Genomic DNA, 25663 nt, shown 5'->3' with positions numbered 1-25663 from the left:
AAATTTCAGCAAATTCACGGGGGGGGGGGGGGGGGGGGAGCTTTATACATTGTACCCATGTGGGGAATCGGACCCGGGTCTTCGGCTTGACGAGCGCACCTTTTTACATCTAGGCTACTCCACCGGCCCGAAAATTAATGCAGGCCCATACGAACAATAGAATGACGTCACTAGAGGTTTATAACCATGAATGAATATCGACACCTTGATTAAATCTCAAACTGATACGAGGAGGTTTTTTATAGCATACTCCTTCACCCAGAAAACCCGGAAAGATGGAAGTTCGGGTCAAGTAATAGTTCGACCATCGAGGTCTTAGAGAGTTTGTGTGGTTCACTTACGTCAGTATTGGAGGCAGACTGGAGTGCTTGCCCTTGAGTAGTTCTGTCACATGTTTGGCTTGGTGGTACTTCATCAGCTGATGTGGTGCCTGAAGCTACATACAGGCGTGTCTTTGTGTCAGCAGTTTACACATGTTGTACTCATTGACACCGTTGATGTCGCTGCGTTTATGAATGAACTTTATTGAACTTTATTTACTCCAATTTACGAATACAGTTATACAGATTGACGTCATGATTCGTTATAGTGAGCAAGTTTGGTTTTATGCCGCTTTTGAACAGTATGTCAGTCTTATCAAGGCGGGTCAGTTTGATATGGGGGCAAAGCCCAAATCAAGGTATCGCACGTCTTAAATGTTTACAATTTTGGTGAAACCCACGAGCCAAGATCAGGCGTTGACAAACCTAGAAACCTGACCAGAGCCAATCTGGAATTTACACCAACGAACAAAGGTGTCTGACAACACACAGCGAATTTGGCGCCTAAAGCCTAGTTTACATGCACTGTTTTCCCCAGGGGGGATGTTACCCACAGGGGTACGATATTTGCTGCAGCTATCGAGTTGGGGTATCTTACTCCCTGGGGTAAATCAAAAACATGTTTATTTGACGAAAATTTAGCTCAGGGTACATTTTGCACCTTTTGGTAAATGTGTGCATGCCAACCAGGCTTCAGGCGACAGGGCCGCCGTGCCCGTTATTCTAAAAATAAATAAGCAATAAAATAAATAATAAACATATAACGGTACCTTGTCTTTGATCAGGAAGGTTGCATCGGTATTGTGTGTCTGACACGAACAGGAAAAGAGAAAAAATATCAGAATGCGCGGCATTTGAGTTATATCTTAATACTAAAAACAAAATTTATTACCCGTGAAGATCCGGGTTAGATTTGATCTTCAGCAACCCATGCTTAAACGTTAAACAACAACAAAAAACACAAAAACATCGTATTTCATGTTGACATTTATATCATAATTCGTGTCATGTATCGAGACTCAGTCGAGTAAAATAATATTTTGTTTGTTTGTGTTTAACGCCGCAATCAGCAATATTCAAGCTATATGACGGCCGTTTGTAAATAATCGAGTCTGGACCAGACAATCCAGTGATTGACATCATCAGCATCGATCCACGCAATTGGGATACGATGACATGCATCAACCAAATCATCGAGCCTGACCACCAGATCCCGTTTGTTGACTCTTACGACAAGCATAGTCGCCTTCCCTTCGTGGCGAACAAAAGATAGCTCGTGTATCTATCACTGGTTTGTCTGGTCTTAATTCGATTATTTCAACTTATGGTGCTGACAAATCAAGAACCTTAATCAGGGTGAATCTGGTATTTGATCCATGGGTCACGAGATTCTGGTTCGACCGTGTTCTCCGGGAGTCAAATACAGTAAACTGACGGATATAACGAACACGCTTATAACGAACTGACGGATATAACGAATTTACTTTTTTGGTCCCGAAATTTTGCTGTAGTTATGCTGAATATATGCTTATAATGAACTACGGTTATAACGAACTAAAATCCGCAGTCCCTTTAAGTTCGTTATAACCGTAGTTTACTGTAGTCACCAAACACCTACGTAGGACTCTGTCATTGATCTGAGGGTTGACAAGATGGCGACGATGACCCGGATGAGGAAGGTGATGACAAGGTACAGAAGACAGGCGAGCACTGGGAGCTGGATGACCACTGGCTGACCAGTGAACACCTGTGTAGGACACAAGACCTGATCTATAGGTGGCGTGAGGTGAAATGGGGGATTGCCTAAAAGTCGGGCCAGCGGGTAATACTAAAAATGGATTGCAAAATAATAAAACGAAACGTGCATATCTAGGCAGATCGCAAATGTCCATAAACGTATAGTTTTGCTCATTTAATTGAGTTTGAATCAAAATGCATCTTCAACAATGTAATAAACTGATAATTATGACTACATACCATGAATCCTCGTAGAAAAGTCAGTGTCTTGACTGTGTGTTTTCTTTGATGAGAATGTTTCTCACCGACCTTAGCTTGTAGGGGTGTGATTTCCAGGGCAGGAAACGACAGTGTTTTGACTACTCTTCTTTCATTAATCAACGTGTTGGGCATCCCTAGTTAACCTTTACTAATTCATGTTAAACCAACACAGAATGTTTTCTGGATGTGGATATTCACGAATGTCATAGGGCTGACACGACACGTGTTAAGAACTGTCCTAGCACTTCTAAAGTTCCTAACATTCTTTATATCTAAAGACTAGTATTATATCTAATTATATACCACTTTATTGTCTCATATTGCGGTAGTTAAAGAAAACACAGTGCTCAAAGTGAAGCCCTTTTCACTCTACATTCTCAACATAGTCTCTATCAGAAGTGTTTGGCTTGTGTTGGGTCAGACTTGGCCGGGGATGTCAAAATCAACTTAAAACACACAGATGTATCATCAAATTTGTTTACATCTGTAGCTTAGTACTTTATCTACCTACATACTACTATATAATGTCACAGTACATCGTATTTAAAGAAAACAAGGTGCTCAAAGTGAAGCCCTTTTCCCTCTACATTCTCAACATAGTCTCTATCAGAAGTGTTTGGCTTGTGTTGGGTCCGACTTGGCCCGGGCTGTCAAAATCAACTTAATCATCACAGATGTAACATCAAATCTGTTTACATCTATAGACAAGTATTACGTCTACCTAAATACCACTTTATGGTGTCTCAGATCGCGGTATTTAAAGTAAACAAGGAGCTCAAAGTGAAGCTCCTGTGTGTAATCGGTTTAATTGTACGGTATACATTGTAGACAGACAAAAAATTATTAATGTCTCACTTCTGTACATACATAAAACAGTTTTGTACAAATGAACATTGATAGAATGTACAGAACCATTCAATAGAATTATGAAAGATTATTAACAGAATATCCCACTGCTAAGTATATGATAAATTGTTGAATTAATATTAGATAAGGTTGAGAATTAACTGTGTGTTTTTTCAATACATCTTAGACTGGTGAGTCGTCTGCTCGATGATAACCAGCCTACTCATATGTTTACCCTGTTCCCCATTGTTAGAAAGTGTGTCGTCTGCTTTCCCAGCTGGAGCCATCTGGTAACAATTAATCACAAGCTGTCAATATACAATACATCATAATACATCAAGATGGCAGTCTCCATGAAACGATTAAGTATTTCTAAGCAACTTAAAGATATGTACAATATCGAGATATATGTATCTTTAATTTGCTTAGAAATACTTAATCTTTACATGAAAACTGTCATCTTGATATATTATTCTGTTTTGTATATTGACAGCTGGTGATTGAGCCGTGATTGCTGCCAAGGGCGGTCACACGAAATACTGAGTTCAGCGCACCCTTGTGGCCTTATGTGACATGACAATGAACAGTTTTCAATGCCTTTGTACAACGACAACATGTGGCTATCGGACTCCAAAATTTCATATTTGTATCTATGATATTAAATTAAATATATCGACTTTATTAGGTTCAATAAATTTACTAACAAATCTACCTATTGCGCATTGAGCGATTATCTCCTTTAGCTGTATGTGTAGTATAGAGCTTTATCACGCGTGACCTTGCAATGCTGTATATCGTATCTTATTCAAGCTGTATCACTGAGAGTGAGTGATTATCTCCCTTACCAGAATAGCTCTTTTGCGCACTACCTTTGCAATGTATCGTATGTTATTCAGGCAGCCAGCGAGAATGCTTCCAGGGAGGAATTAAGGTCAAGCATGTAACGCGCACTCAGTCGTTCTCCCTTCACACTGCTATTGCAACTTATTGTTCAACACGATTAAATACCAGGCTTCTATGAAGCATGACTTTGTCCAATAAACAACACATGTAAAACAAAGGGTTTGATATCAGATATTTGTAATAAGTTGTCTTCACAATCACATGTGTGGTGCTTGCTGTGCAGATTTGAGCACAGTTTCAAGTGGTTCACTGTATGTAAAATATGATTCATACCGTTTCATACGGCGGTTAATGGTTCTGCATGGTTTATTGTATTGACAGTTGTTTTAACTTCCTGCAGAGATTATACACCCGTATAAGTTCTTTACTTCTGGATACATTGGAAATCAATATGTTGGCCCTTAGTTTGCAATTATTCTCCTGAAAAATAATTCGGTTGCATGATATATTCACGATGTTTGGCTTGAACATAGTAACATTCTTCTAAACATACTTCAAATTTAAGCCGGAAGTAATCACAACACAAACCCAGTTAACCAAACGGAACCGTACACAAGAGTAGTGAGTGAGTGAGTTGGGTTTAACGCCGCTTTGAATAGTATAATTCCAGTTATATCACGGCGTGTCAGCTTGATGTGGAAGGAAAGCCCGAAGTGATGCAGGTATTAGACGTTCACCACATTGGTGAAACCCATGAGCACGGGTATAGTGCTGACAACATAATCTGGGCGAACCAGGATTCGAACATACTGTCATAGGTTTCTGGAGTGCCCAAGGGACACCACTCTGCATAGCGAATTGCAGCGCATAAGGCGACTTTGGCCAACCGTGCCCCCGTACACAACTGTAACAAACTATCATACAACAAAGATGTTGAAGATGAGATATGTATTGCGTAACATTCTATGAAGAAACAGTGGCAATATTACACTATCACAAACTACAAAATATATGCACAATAAGTGTAAAACACATAAGTGCATTCAACATACAGAGAAGGCACATTATAACAAGTTTATTTTTAAACAAGTGTATTATAATGATGTGGAAACAATATGAGAATTGAGCCAAACACTTCTGATAGAGTCTATGTTGAGAATGTAGAGGGAAAAGGGCTTCACTTTGAGCTCCTTATTCTCTATAAATACCGCCATCTGTGACATTATAAAGTAGTATAAAGGCAGATATAATACTAATCTATAGATGTTAACACATTTGATGATATATCTGTGTGTTTAAAGTTGATTTTGACAGCCCGGACCAAGTCGGACCCAACACAAGCCAAACACTTTTGATGGAGACTATGTTGAGAATGGAGAGGGAAAAGGGCTTCACTTTGAGCACCTTGTTTTCTTTAAATACCGCGATCTGTGGCACTACATAGTGATATATAGGTAGATATTAAACTAGTTGATAGATGTGAAACCATTTGATGTTACATCTGTGAGGTTTAGTTGATTTTGACAGCCCGGGCCAAGTCGGAACGAACACTTCTGACAAAGATTTTTTTAAGAAAATACAGTAAAAGTGTTTGACTTTAACGGATCAGTTTTCTTTCAATGCCATTATAAAGTGGTAAAGTAGGTAGATATAATACTTCTCTATAGATGTAAACCATTTGATGATACATCTGTGTGTTTAAAGTTGATTTTGACAGCCCGGGCCAAGTCGGACCGAACACTTGTGAGACTGTTGAGAGTATGGGGAGAAGAGTTCTACTTTAACCAACGTGTCTGCTTTAAATACGATGAACAGTGACATTATTAAGTGGTATTTACTTAGATATAGTACTGTCCTATAAATGTAAACGCTATGCCGACAGATGGAAATTTGTATCACGACAGCTAGAAGTATTTGATACGTTTCAAATCCTATTTCGTTTAACGATTGCCCTTTTACATGTTACCTAGATCAGCGATGCTTACACACAGCTCCACTTTCTGGTTTTCAAGCGATTTACTCCGAATCACTTAATTATGGTACACGTTCTTGGTTGATGATTGTTCATTAATGTCATGTGTGTGTGTGTGTTGCATCAATGATATGTACATGTAGGTATGGTCGCCGATAATGGAGTAATAGGCCAATACAACTTTGGCCCGTCTTGGCCCGACCCGGCCCGACTTTTAGGCAATCCCGTGAAATGGGGTTTAACGTTGCGTCCAAGATTATTGCACCTATACGGTGACGTGCATGCACGTGTGTGTGTGGCTGCTTGTACTAGTCCGGACTGATGCCGATTTATAGTGCTAGCCCACTGAGATACCAATGCTGTTGCTATGGACAACACGTCAATGCATTTCACTCAGAGCAAGACTATATATTTATTACAGTACTGTAGATAGTTCAATTTTTGTACGAACCCAGTCGGATGCATCCACGCATTCAAACACGTGAGCTAGGTTGACTAAAAACCTGAAATCGATTGAATGAAAATACGTTAAAATATACTAAGTGTGATAATGTTTACTGAGAAGTTCTCTTTAAAAAATATGTGTGTGTGAATGTTCACTGTGGACATTATGGGACATTATCCGTGAACATATATTTAAACTGAAGAATTGAAAGTCCTAATTGATAAATCGATATTTTTAAAACACGTCAAGCAATTGTGCTGAAACGTGTATTCTATTACTGTTTTTTCAAAACCTGCAAAACTCTAAAGTTCTGTTGGGGTGTCCATACATACCTCTCCAAAGAAGTTGATAAACATCCGATTTAGTTCATTTGAACATTTGTTCCCCCTGAAAAATGGGGCGTTCTCTAACTTCTTTTGAGTAGTATATATGAAGCAACCTCAGCGCTACGACTAATATATGTGTCAGTATTTGTTGTTTAAACCCGCGCTCAGCAATATTCCAGCTATATGGTGGCTTCCTGTATTTATTCGAGTCTGGACCAGACAATCCAGTGATTGATATTGCGAGCAACGATCAACGCCGTCGGTGTACGATGACACGCCATCAACGGGGTCACCGAGCCTGACCACCCGATCCATTAACTCGCCTCCTACGACCAGCATAGGTTGCTAGGGACCAATTCCTACAAGGGTTCCCCACGGGGGGGGGGGGGGGGGGGGGGGGGGGCAGATTAAGTCTATCCTAGGGTATAGTATAGACTGAAGGGCCTCTTGTGGAGTGAGTGAGTATTGTTTTACGCCGCTTTCAGCAATATTCCAGCAATAATACGGCGGGTGGCACCAGAAATGGGCTTCACACATTGTACCCACGTGGGGCATCGAACCCAGGCCTTCGGTGTGACGAGCGAACACTTTAACCACTGGGCTATCTCGCCGCCCCACATTTTATGGGACGGGGCACTGGCATACACCTTTTTTTTTATAGATAACAACGGGTAAACAGCTGACAAGTTGTGATATGGGTCAAAGAAAGTTGTAGATCTTTAAATTTTGAGCACAAAACGCCAGAACGTTTTTCCGACTTGTTAATAATTATAAAAAAACGTCAACGCCAGAGAATAACAAGTCTCGATTATCCCATGAAACAGATTCCACTGAGCGTAAAGGTGAAATAGCGGTGAAAATTATATGAATGGATCATTGACAAGCAATGATGACACCAGGTGCTCGCGAAAATGGTAAGCATGTCCAGCCCTAGCGGTCCCGCCCACCGCTCACACAATTTGCATAAAAAGTGTGTGTTTGAGGACTGTTATACATGTAAGAAAGTCAATATACGTATTGTATGATATTCGTTAAAGTCATCGGATTATTAATAATCTTTTAACGATCTCGTTTTGAGATGATTTTCAAAATATCGTTAGATTTTAGAACAAGAAGTATGAACATGCTCACCATAGGATGGAGTAGGCCAGGCCTATCAATGACCAGACAAAGCTGTTCTTCTTTGCCAGACAGGCGAAAAACGGGTAGTAGTCTATCCCCATCTCCGTCACGGCCATCATGGCCAGGAACACTGGAACAATTAACATAAATCTTGTCACAGATTCGCGGTACAGAAGAGCAGAGAAGAACTTTGAAACTAAAGTCTTGATTATACTGACACTCAGATTAAACATCCCCCGAACATTGGACATAGAGGTTATCACGCTAGTGTGTTTAGGGATAGATATTCTGGAATAAACATGAATATCCTAATATAGTTGTTTTACAGAAAACAATAGCCTACATATAACGTTTTAGGGTAATATATTTCATATAACAATGATCGCATTTCGCGGTTATCCATCGGTCCGCTCGCTAGAATATTTGCCCAAAATCAAAGGGAAGCTACTTGGTCTATGAGACGTTACGTTTTCTAAAAGTCTGTCTGTATGGTTATTATATTGTCATAATGCTACAAAATGCAGTCAGATGTCCCAGTGACAAAATGTAACAAGGTAATTTTTTGCAAAATCCATTAGTGAGTGAGTGAGTTTGGTTTAACGCCGCTTTTAACAGTATTCCGGTTATATTGCAGCGTGTCAGCTTAATGTGGACGGAAAGCTCAAAGTGATGCAGGTCTCAGACGTTTACCACTTCGGTGAATCCCACGGGTATGGTGCTGACAAACCCCAAATCCATTAAATATCCGGGTAAAGACCCCAGGTCTGGAAACTTATACCCCAAGCCGCACATGCATGGAAACTAATGCCTCTATCGTCCTCGTTGAATTGTATCGCAATTTCTATTTCCATTGTAGCCAGCACCCCTTCGTCCCTGCTGGACACTGATTTTCGGTATCTTAGACTGTTAAATCCCAGTAGTTAATTTGTGTTTGTTTGTCTGTCTGTCTGTCTGTCTGTCTGTCTGTCTGCCTGCCTGCCTGCCTGCCTGCCTGCCTGTCTGCCTGTCTGTCTGTCTGTTTGTTTGTTTGTTTAACTCCGCACTCAGCAATATTCCATCTATATGACGGCGGTCTGTAAGTAATCGAGTCTGGGCCAGACAGTCCAGTGATTGATATCATGAGCATCGACCCACGCAATTGGGATACGATGAGAGGGCTGAGAGGTATTTGGGGAGTCAACTGGGATATGTTTTTTCAGACGGACTGTCTTTTCACACAATTGTTTTCTCAGAATCCGTTTTACCTAGAACACATTATCTTTCAGACGGTGAACGATTTTTGCTAAAGTGAAATAATAAAATTATTTTTTCCAGCGGCCTCAACTCAAAGTTACAAAAGTCATGACGGTCACAGAAAGGACAAGAAGGACAAAATTCCATATTTATCCATTTTACTTCTTTTGGTCACAGTAAATCACACCTTTAACACTCAAAAGATATATTTATAAAATTAGTAAGAAACACTTAGGTTCTATGGTACTGAACTAATATTCCCAGCATCAACTATGCGTTACAAGTTAAACTTCTGGTTTGCAGTGAGGTGAAATGGGGTTTAACGTCGCGTCGAAGATTATTGCACTTATATAGCGACGTGCATGTACGTGTGTGTGTTTGTGTGGCTGCTTGTACTAGTCCGGACTGACGCCGATTTCATAGTGCCTGAACACTGAGATACCATACTCCAATACATGAAGACCCCACTCAGATAAAGTATACTGACTCTGAGCCGGCCAGTCCTTGTTTTAGCCCCTTACTGCCGAGCGCCAGGCAGGGTAACAGGAAGTATCATCTTTAACGTCTTTTGGTATGACGCGGCCGGGGATCAAACCCCGGGGATCGGACCCCGGACCTTCCGCTCTCCGGGCGGACGCTCTACCACTAGACCACGGAGGCGGTCACTTCTGGTTTGAAAGTATTGTGTGTTTGTGGGTACTTAGCTCACCTTGCGACCACATGGGTGAGTTGTCAGGGATGTAGTCTCCCCCGAACAAGATGAGGCAGCTGGTTGCGGTGGAGCCGAAAGCAGCAGCATAGGCGAACCTGTCCTCATCTCCGTCCAGGAGGTTCACGGGGCTGAGGAAAGAAGAGGATTAGTGAGTGAGGGAGTATGGGCTTCACACGTTGTACCCATGTTGGGAATCGAACCCGGGTCTTCGGCGTGACGAACGAACGCTTACACAACTGGGCTAACCAACCGCCCAAAAAGAGGATGAACACAGTAAGGAAACGACTTGTTTGAAAAGAAGAAAGCAAAATAATAATATTAAGAATGAGGATGACGTTTCTATGGAATACCGTAAGGGACATTCTCGCGATCTCGCATTCTCGCGATCTCGACCTATTGAAACTAGCTAAATATGCCCCAAACACGAGAATGCGAGATCACGAGATTTGGCCAAAATCTCGCGTTCTCGCGATCTCGCATTCTCGTGTTTTTGGTGCATAGCACGTTTTGTCAAAAGTCGACAACGCGAGAATGCGACATTTGGACATGATGCCAAATCTCGCAATCTCGCAATTTCGACTAGTCAAATTAGGCCTCAAACACACGAAATCGCGAGAACGCGAGAATGCGAGATCGCGAGAATGTCCCTTACAGTATTCCATACGTTTCCCAGTCATTGGTTTGTCTGGTATCTTGATTATTTACAGGATCCCGTGACAGAGCCCGAAAACAGCCCACTGCGACATAAAACACAAAACCAACAATACACAAGCAATGTGAAGTGAAGTGAGTAACGCTTTAACCACTAGGCTACCAGACCGCCCCACAAGCAATGTGACATCCTAAACTCGACATCAGTTCGACATGGGACTAGGTGACTGAATCATGAGATGAACGGTTTCCTTTGCTTGCAACCTTTCAAATTTGCTTCAGACAGGATAAAAAACATCCTAATTTCATTTTTTGCTTCACCGAAGCTGGTGGCGCTGGTGTGTGCGGCGCGTCATAAATCCTTGGAATGAACACACCGGACCGGCAACACATTTGTTTACTGCTTAATGTGATCCGTGAAGATCCCATGCTGGCCGTAAAAGGCGACTATGTTTGTCGTAAGAGGCGACTAACGGGATCGGGTGGTCAGGCTTGCTGACTTGGTTGATGCATGTCATCGTATCCCAATTGCTTAGATCGACGCTCATGATGTCATTCACTGGATTGTCTGGTCCAGACTCGATTATTTTACAGACCGCCGTCACATAGCTGGAATATTGCTGAGTGCGGCGTTAAACAACAAACATACAAATCCTACTTAATGCTGCCAGCACTATGTACATATCAATTACACGCAGGGGGGTGATGTGTGGTCCAATAGAGTTTAACGCAGCCTTCAAGATTATTACATGCACATGTACCTCCTAACTTTTTATATATACTATTCAAAAGAAGTTGAGGACGACCCGATTCTTACATATTACTTTGGCATGACAGATTAACGACAATAATATGAAAGAATCGGTTCTTAACTTCTATTGAGTAGTATATAGCAGTCAAATGTAATTGCAACCCCGTACTTTTTGCGAAAATAACTATTGTATGAGGTATGAGATATGACTTGGTCGATTCTGTAGCGCTAACAGTAAGTAAGTGGGTTCATCCGACTTTATAGTCACGCCGAAGACCCGAGTTCGATTCCCGACATGGGTACCATGTGTGAAGACCATTTCTGGTGTCCCCCGCTGTGATATTTCTGGAATATTGCTAAAAGCGGCGTAAAACCGAACTCACTCACTCACTCACCCGACTTTATAAACCTATTACCGTATTACCCTATATTGCGTTACGTTCCTGACAACCTCGGGTAAACCAAGTACAGTAAACTACGGTTATAACTAACTTAAAGGGACTGCTCATTTTAGTTCGTTATAACCGTAGTTCGTTATAAGCATATATACAGGATAACTACAGCAAATAGTCGGGACCAAAAAAGTAAGTTCGTTATATCCGTCAGTTCGTTATAAGCGTGTTCGTTATAACCGTAGTTTACTGTAATCAGTTCATCTTCCAAACCTAGGTTTTGAAATGGGTCACCACTAAACCTGCTTTGAGATTTTACATTTCAATTGTAATACCTAGGTTTTTACAATGGACGCTTTATAAACAAGACTTTGGATAAGAACACAACATTGATTTTTGCTTGGTTAAAAGTCACAATTTTTACATCAAAGTCCCATGACGTGAATCGAACCTGCAACCTCACTTATCGTGTTAAGTTTTGTAACCCACTGTTTTTCCACTGAGCCACCGGGGCTGGTGATGTGAAGTTGTTCAATTATACATGTCATGACTCCAGTTGGGCCATACTGCACGTGGTTTTCTCTCGCACGCTTTGATCGAATTCCTTTTATACCGCGACACGCTGCATTGTTTCAGTATAAGGTATCTCGATGTTCCCTTATTTATTCTGGTGTTTCTTGCATTTAAACGGTTCATAAGTTCATAAAACACTCCTCCCCGGGTGTGTTTGAAAATGTAAAACCTCGAGGTTGGGCTTTTCCCTAGCTCGCGGTTTTACATTTTCAACCTTAACATAAGAACCGTTCCAGCAGTATCACGGTGGGGGACACAATATATCTCCTGGAATGTTCACCTTCTACACATCCGTGGAATTAAACCCGGTCTTCAGCGTAATGCACTCAGGCTAACCACTGGGGTATCCTGCGACCCTGAAAGTCCTGGACATGGGGATGGTAAATCAAGTCGAAAGAAGTGGTTGCACTGCCTGCTAACTACGGGAGGGGAAGAAATATTTACAGGATCAACACGCTGAGGTGGGAAGGGAGACAACTCGTGCAACCGTGTGTTCATAAGCTCATGCTTGGAAGGTTATATTTGAAGATCGGGGAAAAAATACTATGTAGATTGTACAAATATTTCGACTGAACTTAAATATTGTCTCCTTTACTACACCAGAACCTCAGTAACCCGGACTGAAGTAACGGTATTTACATTTACTAGTGAGTATAGCGATGTGCAAGTAAAAGTGAGTGAGTATGGTTTTATGCCGTTTTAGCACTATTCCAGAACTACCAGCGGGACCAGAACTGGGCATCACACATTGTACACATGTAAGGAATCAAATCCGGGCCTTCGGCCTGACGAGCAAACGCTTTTACCACTAGGCTACTCCACCGTATAACGGATATAAGAACACGGTTAACCAAGGCATCCAAGGCACCGCTGCACAGAGTTACGTCCCTTTGTCGTAGCGGCAACCGTTTAATTTTTAGCGGTATACCCGTCCACGGAGTGAGGACAGAGCGTTCCCCTTTGGGGAGTCCCTGGCCCCGTTCCACAAAGCGATCTTAGCGCTACGATTGTCGTAAGTCAGTGTTAAAGAATGGGAGTTACGATCGACTTAGCGCTAAGATCGCTTTGTGGAACGGGGCCCTGGTTAGCATAGGTCCACAGCAACCTGTGCTGGTCGTAAGGATCGGGTGGATTGTGTCATCGTACCCCAACGACGTGGATCGCATCTTCCCGAGGCCATCGAGTTAACTGACTATAAAAGTCCAGTTTCCACCCTTGCCGAACTAGGCTGGGACTCCTGGGCTCAATCGTAGCGCCACCAGTGGATATTACAATTTATGCCCCTTCTATGCCTCCCCTATGGACCAATCAGATTCCACCTCTCGTATTACTTGCATTTGCTTCAAACAAAACGGCGGCGCCCAGTCAAGACGATCTGATCGATAATCAAGATCTATATATTGTGATGAAACGAGTCTTACATCGCAAAGTGCATCAAATCACGTGTGCACCTTGATTAAAAACTTGAAAATATTTAGAAAATATTTGTTGACAACGAGTTAGCGGTGCACATGCTTTGCAAATCCTGCAATCGACCGAAATATGCATGACAATTTACGAACCGGATTTCGATTTCGGAGCGCGATTTTGATTGGACTATGCATAGACTCGTTAATCCAGTCAAAACGTAACTCCATAATACCAGCTTAGTTCGGCAAGGGTGGAAACTGGACTTTTGTAGTCAGTTAACTCACTTGCCTCGGAAAGATGCGTGGATCGTTGCTCACAATAACGATCACTGGAAAGTCGGGTTCAGACTCGACAATTTACAGTCGGCTGTCATCCAGCTCAAATATTGCCAGAACACCAGAACACCAATTGTCAACGATGTCATTGTTGCCTATCCTCATGAACAAAAAGCTGACAAGAGGTGTTATGACGGAATTACTGTTGAAAGGGGTGTTCAGTCACTCATGAAGACTTAAATCTTAAAACATTCTCTTCATTTTCATCGTTGTTTAATTATATATATTGCAATCTGAAATTTTGCATTATGACCAAACTTATAAGCTCAATATGATACATCGCATGTACTTTGTTTAAAATCCCATATTGATGCGTCTCTTGTATTTAAGCCTTACTCAGCAATATTCTGAGACATCCATGGATCGGGTGGTCAGACTCGGTGACTTGGTTGATTGCGTGCTATCGTGTAATAAATGTTATATTGGGATATATTTTTCTTAGTAAAGTACAGATTCTAGTACTTTTGGGGGGGTTGGGAAGTGGGGGTGTGTGATTCGATCCCTCTCTCCCAGAGTGTGGCACCTAATCGCCAGCGATCTAACCCACTCAGGCACCGAGGCTTCCACAAATTGAAAGTCCGCCATCTGGTAGTCTTGATCACGTAGTTGTGTACCCTGACAATTGGCGTAAATTGGCACGGCTCCTATGGCCGAAAGCTATGAATACACGTAAACTCGATCACTTAATTAACAGTCTATAAAATATCAGAAAAACTAACAACAATTAACCGTGATTGACACTGCCAGGTGTGACCTAGTGATGAACGCATAGGTCATTGTACATCGCTATCAGTCTGACACGGTCTGACATGGCCCACCATTGTCTCGCATACCTTGTATGTGTTGACAGGTAAGATAGGACTGACAGTGGGCCTACAATCATTATGGCATTAAGCGCTACACCTATGACCTATGTACACACGCATACATCGAGGGTATCTACCTCTCTTGTCAGACGTCACGTGTCACCGAGATGAGCTCATCACGATAGTGAGTGAGTATGGTTTTACGCCGCTTTTAGCAATATTCCAGCAAATAAGGACGGGGGACCCCAGAAATGGGCTTCACACATTGTACCCATGTCGGGATTCGAACCCGGGTCTTCGGCGTGACAAGGGAACGCTTTAACCACTAGGCTACCCGACCGCCACTCTACTGATAATAGGCTATAGATACAAGACAAGATGTGGCAGTTGTTGTTGGTTTTAAATTTGATAAAAGAGTCTGAACAGGAATGTCTTGAGACGGGACCGAGTTTCTGCTTCTTTCACATGTGAACTGAGATGGTTCCATTAGAGCTGGGACTGGTCACCTCGGCAGTTGGTAGATTGACAAAGGCACAGAAGATGCGGACTTTTCCGGGTAGGTTATATATCGGTATATGGTCTCTGATAATATGAATTTACTTCCCATGGAAAATACAGTATTTAAAGGAAATCTTTTGAATAATAAACAAACAAGTTAAATAGTCACACAAAGTACATATTAACACCAAAATAAAAGTCCAATGTCATGTCATTGTTATCTTAAAAAAACTCCCCTGATCCCCAAACCAGCGTGTATGCGTATCGAAATCCCGCTACAGGCCCATTCGTCACCACTCGCCCCTTTCCGTAACCAGCAAGAAGACTATTCGGCTTGTCCCGGATCCGGAATAACACGAGTTGGTCCATTCGTCACCACTCGCCTCTTTCCGTAACCTGAAAGGAGACTATTCGGCTTGTCCCGGAATAACACGAGTTGGTCACGAATGGAGTTGGTCATGAATGCTACAGGCCGAGCTGCAGCTGTGACGTCACAGTGGCGAGTCCACGCCATTTCATTTTGTCTACTTAAAAAATAAACGACGAGTGGGATACAATAAAACACGCGTTTCTCCATTGTCCATTACCTCTTATCAATCAGTGATAATTTGAGTCCTGGCTTCCAGTTGTCCATTGCTAATCACCTATCAGCGCTAATTAACTGTTAAGTGTTGGCTTCCATTTGTCCATTGCTATCACCTATCAGCGCTAATTAACTGTTAAGTGTTGGCTTCAATTTGTCCATTGCTAATCACCTATCAGCGCTAATTAACTGTTACATGTTGGCTTCCATTTGTCCATTTCTAATCACCTATCAGCGCTATTTAACTGTTAAGTGTTGGCTTCCATTTGTCTATTGCTATCACCTATCAGCGCTAATTAACTGTTACATGTTGGCTTCCATTTGTCCATTGCTAATCACCTATCAGCGCTAATTAACTATTAAGTGTTGGCTTCCATTTGTCCATTGCTAATCACCTATCAGCGCTAATTAACTGTTAAGTTTTGGCTTCCATTTGTCCATTGCTAATCACCTATCAGCGCTAATTAACTGTTAAGTGTTGGCTTCCGTTTGTCCATTGCTAATCACCTATCAGCGCTAGTTAACTGTTAAGTGTTGGCTTCCATTTGTCCATTGCTAATCACTATCAGCGCTAATTAACTGTTTAGTTTTGGCTTCCATTTGTCCATTGCTAATCACCTATCAGCGCTAATCAACTGTTAAGTGTTTGCTTCCATTTGTCCATTGCTAATCACCTATCAGCGCCAATAGACGGTTGGCTTCCCTTGTTAAGGCTTCACTTGTTTAGTTTCCAACTTTGTTATCATATTACTTTTGTTGTTCTTAGATGTACATATATATGTTCTCTGCTTCATAGCATTTATTCACCTGATGAAGGAGTAAGTTTATTCTTGGAAATGTTTTGTTCCTCATAATAAAGAAGTTGACATCCATAAATTCTCTTCCTTATCTTAATCACTTCTAAATGCCATTCAAGGACACAACTATCACTAGACAATTATACAATTGATACATAACATCATTCACTCGTGTTGAAAACACATTAAGCCTCAGTCCTATGCTAATTGTTCAGCATAAAAACAACGCAATCAACAATGTTGGCACATTTTATACAAGAATAACTGTCTTACATTTTTTTTCTAATTAGATAAACATCCATTTTATTTAGAAAAGTCAGGATAACGTTTATTACAAGATTTTGTTCCCTCGTCTTTGCGTGTTGACATCTAATTGATTGTCTTTACTCGATGGATCTACTCGTTTTCCTCGCTGTCATGACAACCGCTAGCTCATATTGATATGGACGAATATGTGTCAGGTTATTGAGTGAAAACTTAACGTTTTCATCGGTGTCATTGTCTGGTGATGCTATGGCGGAGGCTAGTAATTTACCAAACACTATACAGAAACAGTGATCGTCTGCAAGCCAACTCTCCACTATGACGTCAGGTCACGTGATGACAACTCCATTAACACTCGACAGTTTCCGGAATACGAATAGGTTTTTGACATTTCTGCTAAAAATACTGACTTAAGAAAAAACCTCATTTTCAAGATATTTGTGTTATGAAGCTTTCTCAATGATTTAATTACATATTTTTACTGTACATCCTCTGTAAATAAACTAGATTTGCATGTTTGTTTTATTTCAACTGATTTTTTAAAATTATTTCAATTGTTTACATAACACGTCCCGTTTTAACCAATTCTACATCAAGAAACCCATTAGTCCAAAAACTGTCTTGGCTGTGATCATTTTACCGATAGCCCGGGATCGATTCACTTTTGGGTTTCCAGCCGTGATTGGTTTGTTTGTTTTGTTTGTTTGTTGTTTAACGCCGCACTCAGCAATATTCCAGCTCTATGACGTCGGTCTGTAAATAGTCGAGTCTGGACAAGACCATCCAGTGATTGATATCATCAGCATCGATCCACGCAATTGGAACCGATGACATGCATCAACCAAGTCAGCGAGCCTGACCACCCGATCCCGTTAGTCGCCTGGCCTTTTACGACAAGCATAGTCGCCTTTTACGGCAAACATGGGTTGCTGAAGACCTATTCTAACCCGAATGTGGCGGGTATAAGGATAACAAATGGCACAAAGCCCTACCGACTCAGTCGCACCATGAAAACGAACAGATGTTGCGTGTAATAGAAAGTACAACTACGAGTGTAGATTCGAACCCGACCTTTGGCTTGGGGAACTAAGGCTTAAACCTTCAGGCTGCAGAGGGCACGGGTGGCCCAGTCGTCTAAGGCGCCGCAATTCTCTGTGCAGAGTTGTGTCCCCTGGACACATCAGAAACCTATAATCGTAGGTTCGAATCCCGGTTCTCACCCTAATTATGTTTCTAGGTTTGTCAGCACCACACCCGTGCTCGTGGGTTTCACCAAAGTGGTAAACGTCTGAGACCTGCATCCCTTCGAACTTTCCTCCCACATTACGCTGACACGCCGTGATATAACTTGAATACATTTCTGGTGTAAAACCATACTCACTCACTATAACTGGAATACTGTTCAAAGCGGCGTTAAACCCAACTCACTCACTCTAAGTTGCGCCCTGTGTTCCTGGAGGGTTTATGAAGGGAGGTGAGGTGAAATGGGGTTAAACGTCGCGTCCAAGATTATTGCACTTCTATAGCGACGTGCATGTACGTGTGTGTGTTTGTCTGGCTGCTTGTACTAGTCCGGACTGATGCCGATTTATAGTGCTAGCTCACTGAGATACCATGCCGCAGTTTAACATGAATACCCCACTCAGACACAGTATACTGACTCCGAACCGACCAGTCCTTGTTTTAGCCCCTTAATGCCGAGCGCCAGACAGGGTAAAGTCTTTTGGTATGACGTGGTCGGGGATCGAACCCCGGACCTTCCGCTCTCCGGGCGGACGCTCTACCACTAGACCACGGAGGCGGTCTTGTATGAAGGGACTCTATCAGAGTGCCTTGTATCAGGATATAGGTTAGCTTGGTACATGTTGGCGCCTTGGAATCAACTCTCGTTCTCAGCGTTGTAGATACAGTTAACTACTATTATAACGAACACGCTTATAATGAACTGACCGATATAACGAACTTATTTTTAGTCCCGACCATTTGTTGTATACATGCTGTTTATATGCTTGAAACGAACTACGGTTATTACGAACTAAAATTAGTGGTCCCTTCGAGATCGTTATAACCGTAGTTTACTCTAACCTTAATCGCTGGAAATAATGACCGTGCATCCCTTCTATATGATTGGGTGCTCATTTCGTAACATATAAAACTAGTTTAAAGATAATAACCCAATGTTCGTATACATTAAGTGCTGATTATAGGGCCAAGGAGTGTATATCTAGCACCAATTAATGGTATTATAAACAATGAAGCAGTTCTTGTTCGACTTAACCGTGACACATGTATGGAATCTTAGAAGGGACATTGTTGCGTTGTCGCCATTACAAAAACAAGCAAAAATTTCCAAATTTCCCAAAGAGCGACAACGCGAAAATGTCCATTCTAGGGATTCCATACACATGCTAACTGTGAAGAGTTAAATTCCTTAGTCGCACCGGAGTCGTGGGTTCGAATCCTAGATTTGTGATTTGCACCATTTCCGTGCTCGTGGGTTTTACTAGAGCGGTAAACGTCTGATAGCTGCATCAGTTTATTCCTCAGATGCTTACGCCTTGATTTTACTGAAATACTGTTATAAGCGGCGTTAATCAAACTCACTCACTTTAAGATATAAATTGTCTTACACCAGTAGGCCGGGCCTGTCTCCGAAACATCGACATCGTTTTGCGTTCCGCCTCTTCTCCAGGAGACTCAGGATGAAGATGATGAACAGCTGAAGCGAAAATAAACAGAATATGATGCATTGGATTCTGCCCTTGAAGATCAGGGTTATAGATCTGGTCCTCAGCAACGCACGCCTGCCGTAAGGGGCGGCTAACGGGATCTTGAACTGATGTAGCGTGTAATAGAAAGTACAACTACGAGTGTAGATTCGAACCCGACCTTTGGCTTGGGGAACTAAGGCTTAAACCTCCAGTTGATGCATGTCATCGTATCCCAATTGCGTAGATCGATGCTCGTGATGTTAATCACTGGATTGTCTGGTCCAGACTCGATTATATTTTAGACCACCGTCATATAGCTGGAATATTGCTAAGTGCGGCGTTGAACAACAAACAAACAATAGCGTTAACCTACAACGCGGACACTATCACAGAACAGAGAATTTCCCGCAGTATATATACGCAATGTGTGCGCGATGCATTTTGAGTTTAATTCAACTATAAAGTGAGGGTTGAGGAGCAGAGTCATACACAGTGGGGTAATGTCTGAGATATCGCTGTTGCCTATCCTCAGCCATTAGACTGACAAGTAGTGACAGAAGTGAATTACAGTTAAAAGCGTTGGTACGGCGTTAAACAACAAAGGTGAGGTGAAATGGGGTTTAACGTGGCGTCCAAGATTATTGCACTTATATAGCGACGTGCATGTACGTGTGTGTGTGTTTGTGTGGCTGCTTGTACTAGTCCGGACTGATGCCGATTTATAGTGCTAGCTCACTGAGATGCCATGCCGCAGTTTAACATGAATACCCCACTCAGACACAGTATACTGACTCCGAGCCGACCGGTCCTTGTTTTAGCCCCTTAATGCCGAGCGCCAGACAGGGTAACAACAAGAACCATCCTTTAACGTCTTTTGGTATGACGCGGCCGGGGATCGAACCCCGGACCTTCCGCTCCCCGGGCGGACGCTCTAACTCTAGACCACGGAGGCGGTCTAAACAACAAAGAAACAAACGACGAAATCATTGGAGTCAAAGTATGCTTTCACACAGACACATATTTTCTAGTTCAAGATTTCATATTTCATTTGTTATTTCATTACATGTATTTGTGCAATATCAGAAGGCCCATTAGCTGACACGGCGTGATGTAACTGAATTATTGGTCAAAGCGGCGCCAAACCCAACTCACTCACTCACTCACTCACAAATACGTGTGTGTGTGTGTGTTTGTGTGGCTGCTTGTACTAGTCCGGACTGATGCCGATTTATAGTGCTAGCTCACTGAGATGCCATGCCGCAGTTTAACATGAATACCCCACTCAGACACAGTATACTGACTCCGAGCCGACCGGTCCTTGTTTTAGCCCCTTAATGCCGAGCGCCAGACAGGGTAACAACAAGAACCATCCTTTAACGTCTTTTGGTATGACGCGGCCGGGGATCGAACCCCGGACCTTCCGCTCCCCGGGCGGACGCTCTAACTCTAGACCACGGAGGCGGTCTAAACAACAAAGAAACAAACGACGAAATCATTGGAGTCAAAGTATGCTTTCACACAGACACATATTTTCTAGTTCAAGATTTCATATTTCATTTGTTATTTCATTACATGTATTTGTGCAATATCAGAAGGCCCATTAGCTGACACGGCGTGATGTAACTGAATTATTGGTCAAAGCGGCGCCAAACCCAACTCACTCACTCACTCACTCACAAATTGAACCCGGGTTGAATCGAACCCGGGTCTCCGGCATGTGAACATGGCTTACAAGTGAACATGGCTAACAGTGACAGGTCACACGGAGTGGGGTAGACTTACACAGACAAATCTATGAAATCATTTATTACACAATACGTTTCTCTTCTCTGAATCCTTTTTTCGTGATGCTGATTTCATGTTCAGCTGGCAAGACTTGCTTGTGTATAATCTAGATTGGTTTTACTTTCACAAAACAAATATATGCCACAGTCATGGTGCTGGACTAGGAGTGGGGTTTTGTTTGAAAGAAGATGGTCCAGAAAGTTATATATGTGATGTAAGGAAGCGTATTAGTGCCACATTCTAAAACCAATATCTACGTGGATGATATTTACATCTACGTAGACCATACTTACATCTACGTAGACCATACTTACATCTACGTAGTTTAACTTACATCTACGTAGACCATACTTACATCTACGTAGATCATACTTACATCTACGTAGACCATACCTACATCCACGTAGATCATACTTACATCTACGTAGACCATACTTACATCCACGTAGATCATACTTACATCTACGTAGACCATACTTACATCTACGTAGATCATACTTACATCTACGTAGACCATACTTACATCCACGTAGATCATACTTACATCTACGTAGACCATACTTACATCCACGTAGATCATACTTACATCTACGTAGACCATACTTACATCTACGTAGATCATACTTACATCTATATGATACTCCCATCTACAATGTACGTATCACCTTCCATCAAACAATATCACTGTCTGAGCAACGATACTCACGCTTATATTATCAAACATATTTAAGATAAAAGTATCATCTACGCAGATGTAAGCATGGTCTACGTAGATGTAAATACCATCTACGCAGGTGATATTTTATTAAGAATGTGGCATTAATACGTTTCCGTAGTGATATATTGTGAGTTCCAAACAACATTGTTGCTTCTCCCCCCGCCCCTCAACCAAAAAAAAAGTGTATGCATTGAAACTGTTACATAAAAAACCACACCCCTTCATCTCCCATCCCCGCACCCCCGTCCCCACCCCTCCGTACACAGTGTGAGATAAGAAAAGGGTGGGTACATTATCCAGCCACTCCGAACACAAACTAGAAACACTAGACACTCAGAGACCTCGGAAGCCGTACGCTGATGTGACCTATCTCTGATCATGCATCAATGGTTGTTGATACCCTCTTGACTTACCGCGGGACCTACAGCGAAGTGCGTGAAGTCTTGTAAAGTGATGGTATGCTGACAGGACACGTCAGTCCCCGACGCCGCCATTGTACACGGACGCGTTCAACCCTGCAAGGTCAAGGTCAAAAGCCTTGCTAATGGATACTCAACATGTAACATTAAGATTATCATTGCAACTGTTTTATGAGGTTTATCGTGATGGCGCCGATATTAGTAACGACTTGGGGAATGTTAGACGTGATATTCAGCATGTATAAGAGTACATTTGACGTTCTTGAGTGACGTCAATTGCAGGAGATAAAATTTATTGTTCTGATAAGGTATATAGAATTTAGATGGGCGCATATTTATGCAAACGGAAAGATTTGATATATTGATATTTACAGCCAGATATTTTGAAGATATTTAACCTGACAAAGCAAATATTGTCACGAATGGCCTGGATGATATATGTGTTGTCGGTTCATGGCTGAGATAAATATGTTTTTGTAGCAGTTTCAAAAAATATGTTCGTTTAAACAGCAGTTCTGTTGAAAACAAGGAAAACGTTGAACATTTCTGCACATTCTCGTCAGTGACACAATGGGCGTTAGCTGGGTAGTTAATGAATAATGGTTAGATTGTTGTTGTTGTTGGTTTGTTGTCTAACGCCGCACTCAGCAATATTCCAGCTATATGACGGCGGTCTGTAAATAATCGAGTCTGGACCAGACAATCCAGTGATTAATATCATGAGCATCGATCCACGCAATTGGGATCGATGACATGCATTAACCAAGTCAGCGAGCCTGACCACCCGATCCCGTTAGTCGCCTTTTACGACAAGCATAGTCGCCTTTTACGGCAAGCATGTGTTGCTGAAGATCTAATTGACACCCCGGATCTTCACGGGTCGAATAATAGTTAGAAGGAACATTAATAGAATAGAATAGAATACAATACAATACAATACAATACAATACAATACAATACAATACAATACAATACAATACAATACAATACAACAGTTACGCTGAAGATCTATTCTACCCCGGATCTTCACCGGTCGAATAATGGTTAGAAGGAACATTAATACAATGCAATACAATACAATACAATACAATACAATACAATACAATACAATACAATACAATACAATACAATACAATACAATACAATACAATACAATACAATACAACTATACTGTTAGTTATTTGTGCCAACAATGCTAAATGAGTATATACAAAGATGGACATATTATACATATATAAGTTTTGGGGCATCTCCTTAGATCAAAACTTGAGTAAATATATCTAGCTATATTTTGTTTAACAGACTGTGATTTACTATCAAGTAAATGATTCATTTGTCTATCTTTTCCTAATTTAAGAAAGTTTGGTATTGCGGACGTAACGAGGTCGATGGTTTCTGTTCTATCCACGTTATAACGTGGGTATTCTAATGTAACGATATTCATCTTCTTTCTTGCACATCGAGCATAATTCACATGCACAAAGTCTATATGATTTTTGCACAATGGCGTATTTCACCAACTGAAGAAAGAAGGGAGAACAGCCGTTTTCATCGCCTGTTGGTATTTGACTACAATTATGTGAGACCGGGTGTACATTTGGTCGTGAGGTGGCGGGTTTATATGATATTTAAATTTATTATAGTCTCATGTAGATTCTGAATGTGGATCTGAATATAGAAAGAATATTTCTTTATGAGTGAAAACAGATAAAATATCAATCTTTAAGACGAACATTTTACAGGGGCTCCGAGCATGTATTGTAGATCCCTTATCCTCTTGACAAAACCATGACTGTTCACATAGAGACTTTGCATCGGGCTGCATCCCCATTGGGATGATGCAGCAATCTTATAGAGTGAGTGAGTGAGTGAGTGAGTGAGTGAGTGAGTGAGTGAGTGAGTGAGTTTACGCCGCTTTGAACAGTATTCCAGTTATATCACGGCGTGTCAGCTTAATGTGGGAGGAAAGTCCGAAGTGATGCAGGTCGTTTACTACGAGCACGGGTATGGTGCTGACAAACATAGAACCCCGTCACCAGAGCACACGACCACCACCCATCACCCTCACCTACACGCCCGCATTACTTTCTAAAGAGTTCCATTCCATTGTTACAATCGCTCTCTCCTAACTGCCTCGTCTACAACATATCCTGTCCTGATTACAACGCTATATATATCCTTTCATCACAAGTGTCAGATGTGTTTTGTTTGGCCATGTAGATAACAGACAAAGCCACGTAACAACACACAAGGAAACGGTCTCAAAATACAGCAGCAAAACGCTCCTACCTTTTATAAACAATTGCATCCAATGTAGAAGATTCTCAGGAAAATACATCCAACCTTCTTATATCGACATGAGTCGCCATTTGTCCACCAGAACAACGGTGCTTTGTGATTCACCGAGGGCCAGGTGATAAGCACGTGCAGGTGCGGGTTTCCCACGCTGGATAATTTTAATAATTCGACCATTTGGAATCTTATCTAACAGAAACAAGAAAATGGTTCTTCATTATAATTCTATTAATTTGGGTTGTTCCTTTAATTTTTGAGTTGTTTACATACTTCTACCGTTATTATAAAGGTGTTTTATGAAGTTGACCTTACATATAAACATCGTAACTGTCAACCTGTTACAAAATTACATAATTATCAAGCGTTATTACATAATAATAATTATGTCTACACACGGTGTCTCACACATTTTAACCTGGTTAAAATTTGTTTTTAACTATACGAACATGTTTTTTTTCGTATAACAAACGTTGATTTTTCAGTCAGAATAGAAGAGTGAGTAATAATAGCTATCACTGGGCACTGCAAATAATAGAGTGTTGACTGGGCAAACCAGTGGCTGACATCATGAGCATCTATCCTGGCCTTTGGGGTAAATTATATCTAGACACAATATATATCAGCTAGGTCGAATCTTACAAGCATGTATAAGCTAGGGGACCTATTCTGTTGGGAATCTCCGCAGGACTTCACACTATGTTTGTTGGGGAATCTCCGCAGGACTTTACACTATGTCTGTTGGGGAATCTCCGCAGGACTTCACACTATGTTTGTTTGGGAATCTCCGCAGGACTTCACACTATGTTTGTTGGGGAATCTCCGCAGGACTTCACACTATGTTTGTTGGGGAATCTCCGC

At 41.6% G+C, this 25663-nt stretch overlaps 1 protein-coding gene across 1 annotated transcript in view; it reads right to left on the bottom strand.

The window, feature by feature from the left end:
* The window catches only part of LOC124116363 (stimulated by retinoic acid gene 6 protein-like), a 34959-nt gene extending 10026 nt beyond the window's left edge, over positions 1–24933 (bottom strand). The window contains exons 1-9 of the mRNA XM_048397775.1: positions 24800–24933; positions 22505–22606; positions 19508–19596; positions 9815–9945; positions 7882–8002; positions 6431–6482; positions 1939–2067; positions 1091–1129; positions 342–436 (exon numbers count right to left, since the gene is read on the bottom strand). Coding sequence (XP_048253732.1) covers positions 342–436; positions 1091–1129; positions 1939–2067; positions 6431–6482; positions 7882–8002; positions 9815–9945; positions 19508–19596; positions 22505–22585 — 737 coding nt within the window. The 5' untranslated portion in view covers positions 22586–22606; positions 24800–24933. The remainder of the gene's footprint in view (positions 1–341; positions 437–1090; positions 1130–1938; positions 2068–6430; positions 6483–7881; positions 8003–9814; positions 9946–19507; positions 19597–22504; positions 22607–24799) is intronic.
* Between the last annotated feature and the right edge of the window lie 730 nt (positions 24934–25663).

The sequence above is a fragment of the Haliotis rufescens genome, unplaced genomic scaffold (genome assembly GCF_023055435.1).
Source record: "Haliotis rufescens isolate VD_foot unplaced genomic scaffold, xgHalRufe1.0.p SCAF_17, whole genome shotgun sequence".
NCBI classification, from domain to species: domain Eukaryota; kingdom Metazoa; phylum Mollusca; class Gastropoda; order Lepetellida; family Haliotidae; genus Haliotis; species Haliotis rufescens.
This window is presented reverse-complemented; position numbering and strand designations above follow the sequence as displayed.